Genomic DNA, 15,865 nt, shown 5'->3' with positions numbered 1-15,865 from the left:
GCGTCGGCCTCGATCTAAGATGACTGCTACCTGACCGTTGACGCTAAAATGTGTCATCGGCCTCGGACTAAGATGGCTGCTACCTGACCGTTGACGCCGAATGTGTCATTTGCCTTGGACTGAGATGGCTGCTACCTGACCATTGACGCCGAAGTGTGTCATCGGCCTCGATCTAAGATGACTGCTACCTGACCGTTGACGCCGAATTGTGTCATTTGCCTTGGACTGAGATGGCTGCTACCTGACCATTGACGCCGAAGTGTGGCGTCGGCCTCGATCTAAGATGACTGCTACCTGACCGTTGACGCCGAATTGTGTCATTTGCCTTGGACTGAGATGGCTGCTACCTGACCATTGACGCCGAAGTGTGTCATCGGCCTCGATCTAAGATGACTGCTTCCTGACCGTTGACGCCGAAGTGTGTCATCGGCCTCGGACTAAGATGGCTGCTACCTGACCGTTGACGCCGAAGTGTGTCATTTGCCTTGGACTAAGATGGCTGCTACCTGACCATTGACGCCGAAGTGTGGCGTCGGCCTCGATCTAAGATGACTGCTTCCTGACCGTTGACGCCGAAGTGTGTCATCGGCCTCGGACTAAGATGGCTGCTACCTGACCGTTGACGCCGAAGTGTGTCATTTGCCTTGGACTAAGATGGCTGCTACCTGACCATTGACGCCGAAGTGTGGCGTCGGCCTCGATCTAAGATGACTGCTACCTGACCGTTGACGCCGAATTGTGTCATTTGCCTTGGACTGAGATGGCTGCTACCTGACCATTGACGCCGGAGTGTGGCGTCGGCCTCGATCTAAGATGACTGCTACCTGACCGTTGACGCCGAATTGTGTCATTTGCCTTGGACTGAGATGGCTGCTACCTGACCATTGACGCCGAAGTGTGGCGTCGGCCACGATCTAAGATGACTGCTACCTGACCGTTGACGCCGAAGTGTGTCATCGGCCTCGATCTAAGAAGACTGCTACATGACTGTTGACGCCGAAGTGTGTCATCGGCCTCGATCTAAGATGACTGTTACATGACCGTTGACGCCGAAGTGTGTCATCGGCCTCGATCTAAGATGACTGCTACATGACCGTTGACGCCGAAGTGTGTCATCGGCCTCGATCTAAGATGACTGCTACATGACCGTTGACGTCGAAGTGTGTCATCGGCCTCGATCTAAGATGACTGCTACCTGACCGTTGACGCCGAAGTGTGTCATCGGCCTCGATCTAAGATGACTGCTGCCTGACCGTTGAGTGTGGCATCGGCCTTGATGGCTGCTACCTGACCGACTTTACAGAAATTTGGCATTGTCTTTGAACTAAAATGGCTGCATTAGGCGTTCTCGTTGTTGGACCATTGTACCAAATGGGAAATAACCTTTGACCCATACGTATGACAGGGAACAGCCATGCAGAAAAGTAACCATTGATCCTAGAGTGTTTCCTGGAAGAAAGATTTGTTATTGGTCCCAGGTGTGACGTGTACACAACACAAAAACTAACCTTCCGCCGCTAAGTGTAAGTTTATTTCCTACGCTACAGCAATGATCTTGCATCCAATATATACTCAAATAATGTGCTATTGTAGCTGGGAGTTGGGTTTGTTATTGGTATCAGATTGTAGGTTTCTACGCAAGATTATTAAGTTTAGATGAGGACCGTGCGGGTTACAGAACAGACAAGGTATTGTTATACTCCTCATAAATTACCCTATCAGTAAAAAAGCGAACATGGACTGTAATGTGTACCGTCAAAATAACCTTTGCCTTAACATACAATCCCGAAATCCATGTAGCGCTAGAAATACGTACAGTACTTCTGTGTTAAGTTTCAAAAGGATTATCCGAGCGGGGGTGGGGACTACCCCTACCCTCAACCTTAATTCAGGAATTAACCAAAGCATACGATGTTCTCTTTCTATTTAAAATCACCATGGCATTAACGCATGCGCAAAAGATCTTAAAATCACCGAGTTATCGAGGACGCACTGGGCATACGATCATGACGATGCTAGTGCCATTTATGGTTAAGAAATTTTACACATAACTGTTTTCATAAAATCTTATTTCATGGAAATGCTGCACCTGTCAAAGTCTCCTAGTGTATACAGGGGTTATTCCGTGCACCAATCAGCCATTTCATCACTAACATTGACAACAGGTGAGGTTTCCAAGAAAATGTACACTACTTAGTTCTTGTATTTCCTTCTGCCATAAGCGTTCATTGTATTCATTTCCCCGTATCCACCCAGGTGTATTGTGATATCGTGTTTGACCTGCGTCCGCAAAGCACCGTAAGTAATTAGTTCTTCTCATACAGTACACGTAGTTAATTGGTGTAATCCGAGATTCATACGAGGATTGGCACGAAAGTTCAAATAACCATATCTAATAAAGACTTTTATATGACAAATGGGATGTTGACATGACTTCAAATTTCAGGAAGGGAAATGGCTGAAGACCACAGGCTGGCCTTGAGTTATTTAAAACACTACACCTTGGGACGAGCATTTCGAAATGTATTATCTAAAATGAAGCAGACGACAACACAATTTTAATTTTATGATATTTATTTTACTGACACTCATATTCACATATATATGAAAACTAAAACAACAAGGCACAATACACACACACACACAAAATACGTGAAAAATATGATTATATGCTTAGCACATTTAAAATGCAAAATAAATAGCATAAGTTTCAATAACATGTTTCTTTAACGAAGTTTCAATAACGAGTTTCTTAACCAAAGAACCTTTCTATTGGTTAAAGGTAATGTTTCAACCCATAAAAATCATAATCTTTAATTTCAACTTGCTTATTTTACAATGATTGACAAAAAACAATTACTACATAATATTAATCACTCTCGTTGGAACATGATAACCAGAGAGTGTGGTCTCGTGTTGCAGGAAAAACCACAAACTAGGAAGGTCATACCAGTCAAGTATCATCTGTGTTTATTTATCTGTTTTTGTTTATTCATTATTTCATTTAGTTGTTATGCCAGCACTGAAATAATCTCACATAATGTCAGGTTTCTAAATACTAAGTAATAAAAGAGCTTTAAGTTGAACAACATATTTTTAACATAACACATGAAATTAATTTTTGAGCTCATGAAACATAAGCGAGGGAGTTGAAGTATTTAACTGAACATTTTGGAAATTTTGCCTTCTTAAATGCACTGAGCATATTTTGTTTCCTAAAATTCTGCTTAATGGTAAACATCATAAAAAATTAACAGTTAAAAAGCTTTGTATAAAACTTTGTCACAGAGTGTAAAAACGGATTTCAAAAATAACAGAAAAAGAGCACTTGATGGATATAACAATTAAAGTCATATTTTTAAAAATCAATTTGAAGACTATAAATTTAAATAGGCAGTTAATAATAACACAATAAAAGGCTTACTGAACTACATTTAATTCTAATACAATTCTGTAAAACTAACGAATATAATGGAACACCTTCAATTAAAAACTGAATGAATGAGACAACTCGGTCAATGAGCAAAGGGAAGTAACTCTAATACAAGCCTGAACACAGGTTGGATATTTTTCATTATTTTGTAAATGAAACTGGCTGTTAAATAAAAACTTTCTCAGAGTATATAGAAGTTAAACTTATTTAGAACGAACACAAAGCTTAAAAGGTAAAAAAAAATCTAAACATAAAAGCACCTACTGAAGTAAAAAAAATCTTTAAATGAACACAAAGTCGTCCAAGAAGAATTTCTTAAGTTAAATAAAAATAATATTAACGAACACCAGCTGAACAATTATTGTATACAATATAATGACATAGAACTGAGCTAAAACGAGTTGATTACTAATAATTTGTAATAAAAGATTAAAAAAATAAAACATTGAACATTTTTAATTAATTAATAATTCCATGAGCACTTATTACCTGTATTTACAAAAACAATCTCTCACACCGCAGTTCAAATGTCTGTACAATTTCTAGGCATTACATAACTGACAATCTCCTCTGACAAACAACAATACACAGCATATATATGTACAACGGTTTGCAAATGTACTTAGCATTTTAAGGTGGTGGAGTATTAAAATGATTATAGCTTCTGCTCTGCCCAAATACACCAAATGAATTTCGTATCGAGTACAACACCTTTTGCCTGTCAATCAACTTCACACAACAGAGAAAGCCGTCTGCCGCTTTCAGCAATTGTGCGTTGTTTTTTTTTACATAATAACGTGGAACTTTTTTTTACTTATCAACGTGGAACTGACAACTTAGGGGCAGGCTCAAACACTCGCAAAGGATCCATACAAATATTTATATATACACAGGGTCAAAAATGTAGAAATGTTTTATCATAAACATCAATTAGCGAAATATTCTTTACATGTTCATAAAATAGCCAATACAAAAGGCATTTACATGAGACAAATGTTTGACACATCAACGACTAAAAACTAGTGAAACATGTACATGTCATGAATGTGATAATGTTGATGGTTGGTTATATGTCAAAACAACCATTAAACAAATATATGAACAGAATAAAGCAACAGATATTCTGTATGAACAACTATACATAAACACACCATTTTTTGTTATCAGTTAAAATGCATGATCCCAAACACCACACAGTGATGAATGAATATGATGGTATCCAGTTCCCGATTTGTACCAGAAATGATTTTTCTGCCACTAACATTTCAAACCCAAAATGTATGTTCAAAATGTTCACTTTTTATATTCACCTGTACAATTCTAATAATTTCATGGTTTTTACATAATAATCTTTCAACATGAATACAATTTCTTTGCATTGTTCAAGTAACATTTTTGATATATTTAAAAATAACAATATTTTGTAAATTTACAATCATGCACACACACATACATAGCATACATGTATATGCCATATAGAAAGGATTTTGCTTCTCTGAAGAAGGGGAATACCACCCAAAATGGAAATATAAACAACAAGATAGTTGTGAGTGGTAATGGAAAATATGAAGACTAGATTGCTTTATACAATACACTGTTCGTTGATTCACAACATATACTGAACTTGACAATAAAGTACTTTTTAGTTTAAAGTAAAACACATCAAAAATGCCCATGTTGGTGCAATTAATGACAATTAATGAAAATCCCGAGTTATAGACAAAATCCCCTAGGAAGCATTCCAGAAATATGGCATGTAACAAACACACACCCACACAAGCACGCACGAAAGTTATCTTATGAGTTAATGCAATAAGCTGCCTGGCGAATAAATACAAGCAAAAACATTTCAGTGAACACTAAACCTCATTTGTGAGAACAAAAATGCATAAACAATTAAATATTACTTAAAAAAATATTTAAAAGACAGAAGCAGGAAATAAATTATCGTATAGGTTATGTGATAGGATAATTGACCTAATTTAACAGGGCAGAAGTATCAATTGTAACTTCAAAGTAATTTCAATATTGGTTCTGAAAAAGGTTTTGAAAGTAATGCCCCTTTTCTAAGCTGAACTTGAAGAAATCCAAAAATGTTTGTACAACAAAAATATGCAGGAAAATGGCATGATTTGTAAATTCATATGACAACAGTTCATGAAAAGTAGAGGGGATTGAAAATAAGTTGTAAAAATTTAAGGTTTTTTTTTTAGAAGTCATACCAACTTACTGAGATGCTTTATAACTACATCCCCAGATCAAATGAACAGTTTCAATGCAATACATGATGTATTTGCTGAGGTATTGACTTAAAAGTTGTCACATGCAAAACCTTAACCAGAATTTCTATGTCGAATAAAAAAGGGGCCATTATTTTAATTTAATGCAAACTGGAGTTATCTTACTTGGTTATTTAAGTAGATTGGATGGTTGAGTACCATTGTATAAAGTCTCAATGCAATCCATCCAGTAATTACTGAGATATTAACCTACATGTGCTTACATGCAAAACCTTAACCAGAATTTCTAAGTCAAATAATAGAGGGCAATTATTTGCAATAAATGCAAACTAGAGTTATCTAACTTGGTTAATTTAGTAGGTTGGATGGTTGAGTACCATTGTATCAAGTATCAATGCAATACCTCAAGTAGTTGCTGAGATATTAACCTATGTGTGCTTATTTCTAAGTCGAATAATAAAGGCCTAGTATTTGCATTATATTTAAATAATTGTTATCTAACTTCATTAATTTAGTATGTTAGATAGTTGGCAATACATATCTAAAGTTTCAATGCAATAACTGATGTATTTACTGAGATAATGACGTAAAGGTGCTTACATGCAAAACCTTAACCAAGGTGTGACGCCAATGCCGCCGGCGCCACCGCCGACGCCAGGGTGAGTAGTATAGCTCTCCTTATTCTTCGAATAGTCGAGCTAAAAATCCACATTAAACAGCATATGTTATAAACATCGATAAATCCATAATCAATATGTCATGCTATATAAAAATGTTGAGACAAATTTTTTACAATAGCGCAGCATTATTTTCTCGCCAACATCACTAGTTTTCCCCTTAAACCTAAAGGTAAAGATGACTGCCTTTAGTTCCATACAGAAAACTATGACAATTGTATTTGGGAAATAATTTGCTTCGAGCCAACAATAGAAGTGCAGATCTAAATGCATCATATATCTATTTATGAAATAGAGGTTCTATACTATATTTAGCCATACAACTCAATTTTATGGTACAACCGCTTCAAGGCAGTTATCCCATTAATAATTGGTAAAGCTATTTCGACAGGTGTGTGGTATGTATAATTACGGTTCTCCCTGTAGTTTTCATTGTATTTATTAAAATAAACATGCATCTCTATATTTAGACCTGCACCTCTGAATGTGTTGTTAAGTTTATAAAAGTCTGCCCACACCCTATAATAATGGCATTATGGCCTGACCCTGTCAAATCCCCACCCCCCAAAAAAGGGGTAGTTTTGCCCCCATCGGTTGATGGAATATTAACCTAAGGAGTAATTTTTGTACCTCTGAATTACGTAGTTGACCTTCACCTTATACCTTACTATATCTAGTGGAAGGTGAATTTCGACTCAAATGGTACGTATGAGTCAACACATTTACAGTAAACAGCCTTGTAAGATATTATTGGTCACCAGTGCAAACATATGCCTTATGTAACTGGCTTGTAGTATATCCACAGAACACAAATCACTGAACATAGCGTAGTTCAAAGTACACATCATTTGGTAAATTTAAACAACAAATAAATGTCATCAGAGCAGTTAAGTGCCGCATGGCAATCAAGTTATATCAAACAAATACTTAATAATAACAATTATACAGTAAAGTGTAAGAGTACATTTACCAACATGTTAAGTGTTAATACATGGAAAGCATTCTACATGGTATGTATCAAGTGGTTTACTTAGAAATTCTACTTGGTATGTATTGAATGGTTATTTTAAAACACAAAGTCCCATGGCTACAAACAAACTGGATTAAGCATAGCAGCAAACTTTGAAGATTTGAATCCCTTTATTCATGAACACCTAAATCAGACTTGCATAAAATGCATGGCAAGAATTAGTTTAAAGTTGATTGTTCCATTGAGCAAGGATATGTTTCAGTGTTTCAGTCACTGGCTAAGTGTAAACACAAAGGGGTGATGGTTTTGTTTGAGGTACATGTTCGATATGAGCATCTGTGTTTTTGACCTTACAAGCACAGGTTTTGTGATGAGCCATTTATAAGTTAAATATGGTACAGTACACAGGGACAGTTCAAATTGAAATGTGGCATGTTTTATATATTATGACTTGTAAAGATGGATTGATCCAAGGCATTTTATTGAGTCAGCAAAGTTGATCCATTTTTTATTTCTATTAATATATACATTACCATTTTTATCCAAACTTGTTCTGCCACTTCTCTTCAGAAAATAACTTTTAACCCAAAACCAACCTCACTGTTTTATGTTTTTCTCGAGTAAATTTCTTCTTTAATTGTTCATTTTCATTCTCTACAGAGATCTTCAGCTGGTTTCGACTAGATTTTGTGACAGTGAAAAATGTCTTATCTGTGATTATGAACTATCTGGCCAAAATTGAGCAAAAATTTGTGGCAATAAACAATTTACTAAGTGTGTTAAACTTGAGACAATGACCAGTCTACAAGAACCGTGGTGATGTAGAATTTTCAGGTTTTGTGGCAATGGTCGTTCTGCTTAACTTGAGGCAAAGAAGGATCGTCTTTTACATGTGAAATTTGTTTCATAAGAGTACTCTCTAATGCAGTCATTGAAAGACTTTTGGATGAACAAGCCTGAATTCATATACTATAGTTTGGCATCAAATTTTTGAACAAGCCCTGCTACATAAAATGCAGAATTTGAGCAAGCCAGGAAGACATCTTACCAGCGCAGGGCTTGCTTGCTAATGACTTCCATTTTCAATGTTACTTAAGGAATGTTGGTAAGATTTCAACAATCATGCATCAATGCAGTTTGATTGATATCATTAAAATATACACTGAAGTATACATTCATTCAAAATCTAATACAATTCAAAAACAAAATATATAATACTTGTATAAGAAAATGGTTGAACTTCATTACAACTCAATTTAAATCAATTCAAAAATGCAACCAGCATTTTAAAGGACAAAAAATAATATATGCCAAGCAAGGATCCAGTAGTCGGCAGCTAACCATCAGTCCAGATATCACGACACGGCGGGGTAGGTGACAAGTCTGCCTATAACGAGGGAGAGGTTGACGCCCGCTGTAATACCCAACACGAGGAAGAAGGCCATCATCATTCCCGCCCGGCCCATCAATGCTGGCTCCACCTCCCTGTAATAACAGCGTCAATGTCAGTATGGCAGGCTTGAAGATATTCACAGTATTCAGACATACACTGATGTATTTAAAGGACAAAACATTATCAGTTAAAAATAGCCTGCTTATTTTCACAGGGTTAATTGTTGTTTTTAAAAAAGCTTGCCAAAGCTTATGATAAGCTTTATGTGGTTTCTTACACCATTAATTGTCATACCATTTAACACCTTCACCGAAAAATTAAATTGGCATCAAGATCAAACAAATAAAAAATTGAAAATCAGGTAAATGTTATCAAAATTAGTCTAAATGACCAACCAGACTGAGAGACACACCATAGCATTTTCTCTCCTGGCATACCTATTTCGTATTTTTTTTATCCAAAGCACGTTCATACTAGTTATAGGCAAAATACTGAACCCACATTCAAAGGGAAACCATCAGTAAAGCATATGTTAAAAGAGCAAAGGAAGAGAATCATTACAATTAAACAAAACTCCCTGCAACGGTTGTAGTTCCCTGAATCAGCATCTCTATGTTAAAAATATTGTGAGTTTACACTCCATTCTTTACTATATGGTGATGACACACTGACTGAAGAGCAAATTAGTACTATGTTTGATGCATTTCATCGTTTTATCCATTCATGAAAAAGATTTGAAAGCCATTGATCGACTCAATCCACCAACACTCAAACATTGAAATCCAGTGATCGACTAAATTCACCAACACTCAAACATTGAAAGCCAGTGATCGACTCAATCCACCAACACTCAAACATTGAAATCCAGTGATCGACTCAATCCACCAACACTCAAACATTGAAATCCAGTGATCGACTCAGTCCACCAACACTCAAACATTGAAATCCAGTGATCGACTCAGTCCACCACACTCAAACATTGAAAGCCAGTGATCGACTCAGTCCACCAACACTCAAACATTGAAAGCCAGTGATCGACTCAGTCCACCAACACTCAAACATTGAAATCCAGTGATCGACTCAATCCACCAACACTCAAACATTGAAATCCAGTGATCGACTCAATCCACCAACACTCAAACATTGAAAGCCAGTGATCGACTCAATCCACCAACACTCAAACATTGAAAGCCAGTGATCGACTCAATCCACCAACACTCAAACATTGAAAGCCAGTGATCGACTCAATCCACCAACACTCAAACATTGAAATCCAGTGATCGACTCAATCCACCAACACTCAAACATTGAAAGCCAGTGATCGACTCAATCCACCAACACTCAAACATTGAAAGCCAGTGATTGACTCAATCCACCAACACTCAAACATTGAAATCCAGTGATCGACTCAATCCACCAACACTCAAACATCTTTTACTTTACCTCCTTTTTCTTCTTCCAACTTTTCACATATTTCTCTTTTTTTCTACAATAATACAGTTGACTAATGTATTATAAAGATAGTTTTATTTAATATAGGTAATTGCATTTAATGTCTCTCATTCAATCATCTGTTTTTTAAAACATGATCTAATATGAGCCGGTATATTACCAGTGTGTGTATACCATGTGATAAATTACATCATATATGCTACATCGGTAGGCAACATTTTGCTTCAAATGAAGACTTTAAACAAAGACTGCCATAATGAGAAAAGGTTTGTCGAAGTGTTATAAGAAAGTAGACTCTCAATTAAACTGACCGGTAAACGACAGAATGCGGGCCTCTGTCAGCGACATAGACTGAGCTATGGTTCATTTAAAATGGTGAAGAAATTGTGAAGTTATCTTTGTTTAAAGTCATTATTCGAAGCAAAATATTACATTCCAATGAGGCCTTTATGACTGTATACACACACTGCTCATGACTATAATTATTACTTCATTCCTTATATCTTCTGCCAATTGTAATTTATCATAGCAAGGACAGGAACTCTATTAGTTTATTTCTACTGTTCCAATCCTGAAATTTGATTATGTATCTGTATTGAAATGTTGATTAATTTTGCTCAATAAAATATGTTTAAACCAACTCTCTGTACAAGTTGTCTCCCTTAGAGTATACACTTGCAAGGCATGCAGTATTTCAGGGGTCATCATCCAGTCATGCATGGACAAATCTGGTTGGTTTAAATAAAAGTGTGCTCTCAAGGAAATCTTACTTCTGTATAAGTTTGATAAAGATATCATAAAAACTGGAAACTTTATCCCATTCACAAACAGTTGTTTACAGGATACAGATGATGGACACCAGGCCATGGTATAAGCCATTCTGGTCATTTGGCTAGTAGAGCTAGCTGGGTGGCAGGTAAGACTGACGTTCTGATAAATATATCCCACCCTCCTCAAAATAAACCCACATTGATGACTTACTTTGGTCCATACATCATACTGAGGGAGCTGTAATAGCCGCTCGTAAACGCCATGACAATGCCCGCAATAATGAAAACAATGTCGCTGTGGATGTAGACAGGGAAATATCGCTCAAAGCCTGTGGGCTTGTAGTTACATAGCAGGTAGATTGGGATAAGCACAACAGCCCGTCCAACTATAGGAATCCAAACACGCTTCGGTCCTGGCTGTAACATACAGAATTAATAAATTACCCAATATGAATTTCATAATGAATGTTTTGCTTTGACCATAATAGAACCATTATTATCAACAGAAGGAGCCCCTTCAATGTGGACTTTTTTCAGAGTCCCGGTTTTCCCCTTCTATTTTCAATGTAAAAAAATCCCTACAAAACCGGAACCCCGAAATTCCGGATACCGAACAAAAAAATCGAATACAAATTTGTTAGTTGTCAACGTAATTGTAACTCACAAAACCGGACGTTTATTTGTTCAAACATGTCAAAATAATTTTGTGTAGTAGGAATTCGCGAATCGCGTGTCACTTTGTTTTGACAGCCTGTGCGTCGTTAAATATTACACCTGTGATGTTGTGTTAACTCGATAATCGATAATGATAATTGCGCTGTCGATTGACTGTCGCGCGATAATCAAATGATAATCAAACTTGTGAAAAGAAAATTGATTGAAACATTAATTTGTTTGTTGCAGAAAATAAAGAACTAGAAACGGTTATTTAGTGATCATTTTGGAGGGTTGTTTTATCTAAAGACTTCTATGATTGAATCAAATTAGAGTGGCGCGTTAATTAAACTATCAAACATACTAAACAAGCATTAAATTACGCGAGTTGTTTTATTTCAAGACTTGGAAAAAAGATGATTATAAAAACGCAGAAATGTTTAATTATGCTTATCACTTTTGCAAGTGCTTTAATCATGTCTCAACCTCCGTCTAAACGTCGGAGAATTGAACTGTCCCTAGAGGACAAAAGCCTTTAAAGGTTAACTCAGTTAATATTTTGAGTAAACTTACTCCGTACATCAAATTCTCACTAAACCGGAATCCTCACTAAACTGGAAATTTTGACCAGTCTGGACCTTGTCCGGTTTAGTGAGTTTCCACTGTACTGTATTCTTGTCAGTATCTGGATTTTTCACATTCAAACTTCAAACTCGGTAATAGATTTTAATTTAAATAGCTTCATTTCTCCTTTCCTTGCCATTGAATTTTATCTTAAAATGTGAATTTTGACTCAGACACCTAACACTTGTGTGTAGAAAGTCCAACAGACAGCAAACCTATAAAAGTTACGGACCTTCTTTTCAACACGCTTACAACAAAATATCATAACTTCGGGAATTTCAGTTCAATAAGAATCAAAGTCACCAACTATATTGACAGTTTTACTTGCAAAAACAAATAAACACTGCTAAAACTGACCATTTAAGCTATCAGCTCGGAAATAGATGTTCTAATTATTTAGGAATATCAATTTGGAAATTTGCTCGAACGGTATGCAAAATGATAAGATGACATCTTAGTGTCTATCGCTGTTTACTTGCCCATTTAATCCACTCGGAAGCCAGGTTACCCAGGAAAGCAAACAGGTTGAAGCTCAAAAAACAGAAAATGGATGTCCAGTAGCCCTTAGTCTCTGTAATAACAAATATATTTTGTTAACTGCCTGTCTGTAATCTAGCCTTTTCAGAAACTGAAAAACATTGAAAAACCTTGGTTGTAACTTTGGTGATCATAAATCTTCATAAATGTCACAGAATTGTTACAAATTCATTTTTTCCCCCTCAACTATGTGTTCATTTTAAATACCATCTTTCTGTAAGTTAAGTTCACCAAAATAATGAATATATGAATAATATAATGAATATATATCATTTAAATCTATAAATAAAATCTTTAATAATACCACATGTCCCAATTTCTTGAACAACGAATTTTAAGTCCCTTATTACAGGATTAAGCTGAGCAAACTATGTTTTGTTAGGTATAAAGTGAGTAATATTCTCATTTTGAATTGTTCTGAGACTTTGAAAGAAAGTTATATCTATGACAATCTTAATCAAATATTTTTTTTATAAAACCCATTGTGTGCATTGCCTCCACATATTTGCACTATTTTTGTTTTTTAAGTTATATTGTAATAAACTTCATGCAAATAAGTTGGGGAAATGTACATAAATAGATGCAAGTAATCAGGCAAATTGAAATAACATACTCAAGCTTGTTAAGATTTTTGAGAAAATTGGGCCTAACAGTTGTGTCTGGATTTAAATTTAGAAACTGTGAAAATAACACATATTTTCAAAAACTATCAGTAATAGGTAACTATGAGAATACTAGTTATTATCAAATCCACTTAGATAAAACTTTTTTTGTAAATATGAACCTTTTTGCTCAGACACTTCATTTTAAGCAGAACAGGGAAATTTGAAGACTATTTCCTAAAATACAAAGCACTTTTCGAGGCAAAATAAAAATTCAAGTAGATATTAGGAGTTGTTAGCAAATTTAATGACTTTTCTTCCAGCAACCTAAAATTCAAGTACATTTCAAGTCTGTGTTAATCCTGAACAGTTATTTTTACAGCTATAGAGAAAAAACCAGGTGTATGTACACGACGGTTTAAACATTGCAGAAGGGGCTTAAATTTTCCCGCCAATTTTTTTTTGGTAAATTTGAGTCCAGTCCACCCACCAAAATCCTCTGAGAATGTGACTGTCCGCTCTTCATTTGTCCCGTTGTCATGGGTGAAGGTTTCTCTCGTCATTCTCACGTTACTCTGGATGGCGGGAAACAGAATCAAGGAGACGGTGAACGTCATGAATACACCAAACAGCTGCAGCCAGATCTGAACATAGAAGTAACACAGATGTAATCATAATAAGTTATTGTAAAATATTTAATTTTATGATCTAACAAGAGGCCCATGAATGCCTATGCTTTTCTAGCACTTTTTTTGGTAATATACTGAACTTACATTCTAAGGGTAGCTATCATACCTTTACCAAGGGCAAAGAGAAAGAAAGATGTCTCCCTGAAAGGGAAAGGACCACTTCAATAATACACAATGATCAGTACAAAATTGTCTCCCTTACTTAATACTTTTGTGGGGTTGCAGCATTTCAACGGCCATAATACAGTCATGCATAGGCCAATCTGGCCCGTTTATATCTCATAGATATCTGACTAATGTTTAAATTTGATTAAGATACAATCAAAACTGAAAACTGTATCATGGTGTAACAACAGGAGAATAATAGATATTTTTTTAAATTCACATAATTGTTTTGTTTTTTATATATTTAATTGTCAATGGAATCATACAATAAAATATTTACAGACTTGTTGGTTATTAAATCACCACAAATTCAACTAGCAAATATCACATGCTTGTTAGTTTTCCTTAAATGAAGACACACAGCTAAAAATTCTTAAATCAGAGTGATTTAAATTTCTAAACATGTGCTCGTTATAATAGGTTTCTATTATAATCTAGAATGGTTTCCATTTTATGTCCAAAATGATTATGTTTTTGCACAAAGATGCTAATGACACCAGGGCTATATCTAACGATTCTTCAGTCCTTATCCTACCAATTTTTACAACTTTCTAGATAGCTGAAACAAATTCAAACATTGTCAAGACATTATATCATCAAAAAGCTTAAAGCTGCACTCTCACAGATTGAACATTTTGACAACTTTTTTTATTTTTTGTCTTGGAATTGGCAAATGTTTGCTTAAATAGCTGGAAACCAAGGATAAAAGACTGATGACAAAAGATCAGATCGCAAATTTTCATATTTCTGCTAAACATTAAATTTTGAATGGAAATAGGAAAATCTGCGATGTGATCTTTTGTCAGCAGTCTATTATCACTGGTTTACAGATATTTACGCAAAGATTTGCTAATTCCAAGACAAAAAATAAAGAAGTTGAAAAAAACGGTAAATCTGTGAGAGTACAGCTTTAGGCCAGATTTCCCCCAGAAAATTGGAAATGATTCATGACATTGCTCGAAATCGAAGAAACAAAATGGGGGGCAAATTTAGAAACAGAATTTTGATTGTTATTTTTGGAGCGTTTGTTCCACTCCAAAGAGAGATTTATTGAATGCTCATCCTCTTCTAATAATGCATATTATTTGAAAATCCTCTTACAATCCTTAATTATATCAAGAATGTCAAATGTTTTTGCTCGTGTCTGTGATGCCCAAAAAGAGTGATTTAAATGAATTACACGTTATAAATTATAAACAAACTCTTTAATTAGAACAAAATCCATTTAAAGAAACACATCTATTGTTCTAAATTCAGATTACTTCAGCAATTGTTAATGATTGCAAGCGTTTTACAAAGTCATTATTTTAAGACTGTCACATAACTCATTAATAAAAGCAGCTGATAATACCTCGTAAGCCAACCTTCTATAAAGAGAGATTCAGTTTTTACTTTTTATGGTAGCCAACCCTTTTCCACCTGCAGAAGGAATTAATCGGGGTTTATGATATATATACAAAGTGCTAAAAAAGTTTAACTGAAGTATGAGTAAGGCAGTTAAACTAAGTAACTAAAATTCAGCGAATTGAAGCAAAACTTAGGATAATGAAAAAATAAAAACAAGTGTACAGTGAAGGCCTAAAACTGTGTGTCACATTTGATGTTATACTAATTAACAAGTTTGGTAAAGGTCTGCCATGCAATGCAGGCGGCATAAAA

General features: G+C 35.4%; 1 protein-coding gene across 1 annotated transcript in view; it reads right to left on the bottom strand.

Annotated features, from left to right (window-relative positions):
• Positions 1–2,556: 2,556 nt before the first annotated feature.
• Positions 2,557–15,865, bottom strand: part of LOC128211414 (equilibrative nucleoside transporter 1-like) — a 39,523-nt gene continuing 26,214 nt past the window's right edge. The window contains exons 12-15 of the mRNA XM_052916179.1: positions 13,843–13,996; positions 12,693–12,784; positions 11,147–11,352; positions 2,557–8,805 (exon numbers count right to left, since the gene is read on the bottom strand). Coding sequence (XP_052772139.1) covers positions 8,676–8,805; positions 11,147–11,352; positions 12,693–12,784; positions 13,843–13,996 — 582 coding nt within the window. The 3' untranslated portion in view covers positions 2,557–8,675. The remainder of the gene's footprint in view (positions 8,806–11,146; positions 11,353–12,692; positions 12,785–13,842; positions 13,997–15,865) is intronic.

This window comes from Mya arenaria, chromosome 12 (assembly GCF_026914265.1).
Source record: "Mya arenaria isolate MELC-2E11 chromosome 12, ASM2691426v1".
NCBI classification, from domain to species: Eukaryota; Metazoa; Mollusca; class Bivalvia; order Myida; family Myidae; genus Mya; species Mya arenaria.
Note: the sequence above shows the minus strand (reverse complement) of the source record. Positions and strands in the feature narration are given on the sequence as shown.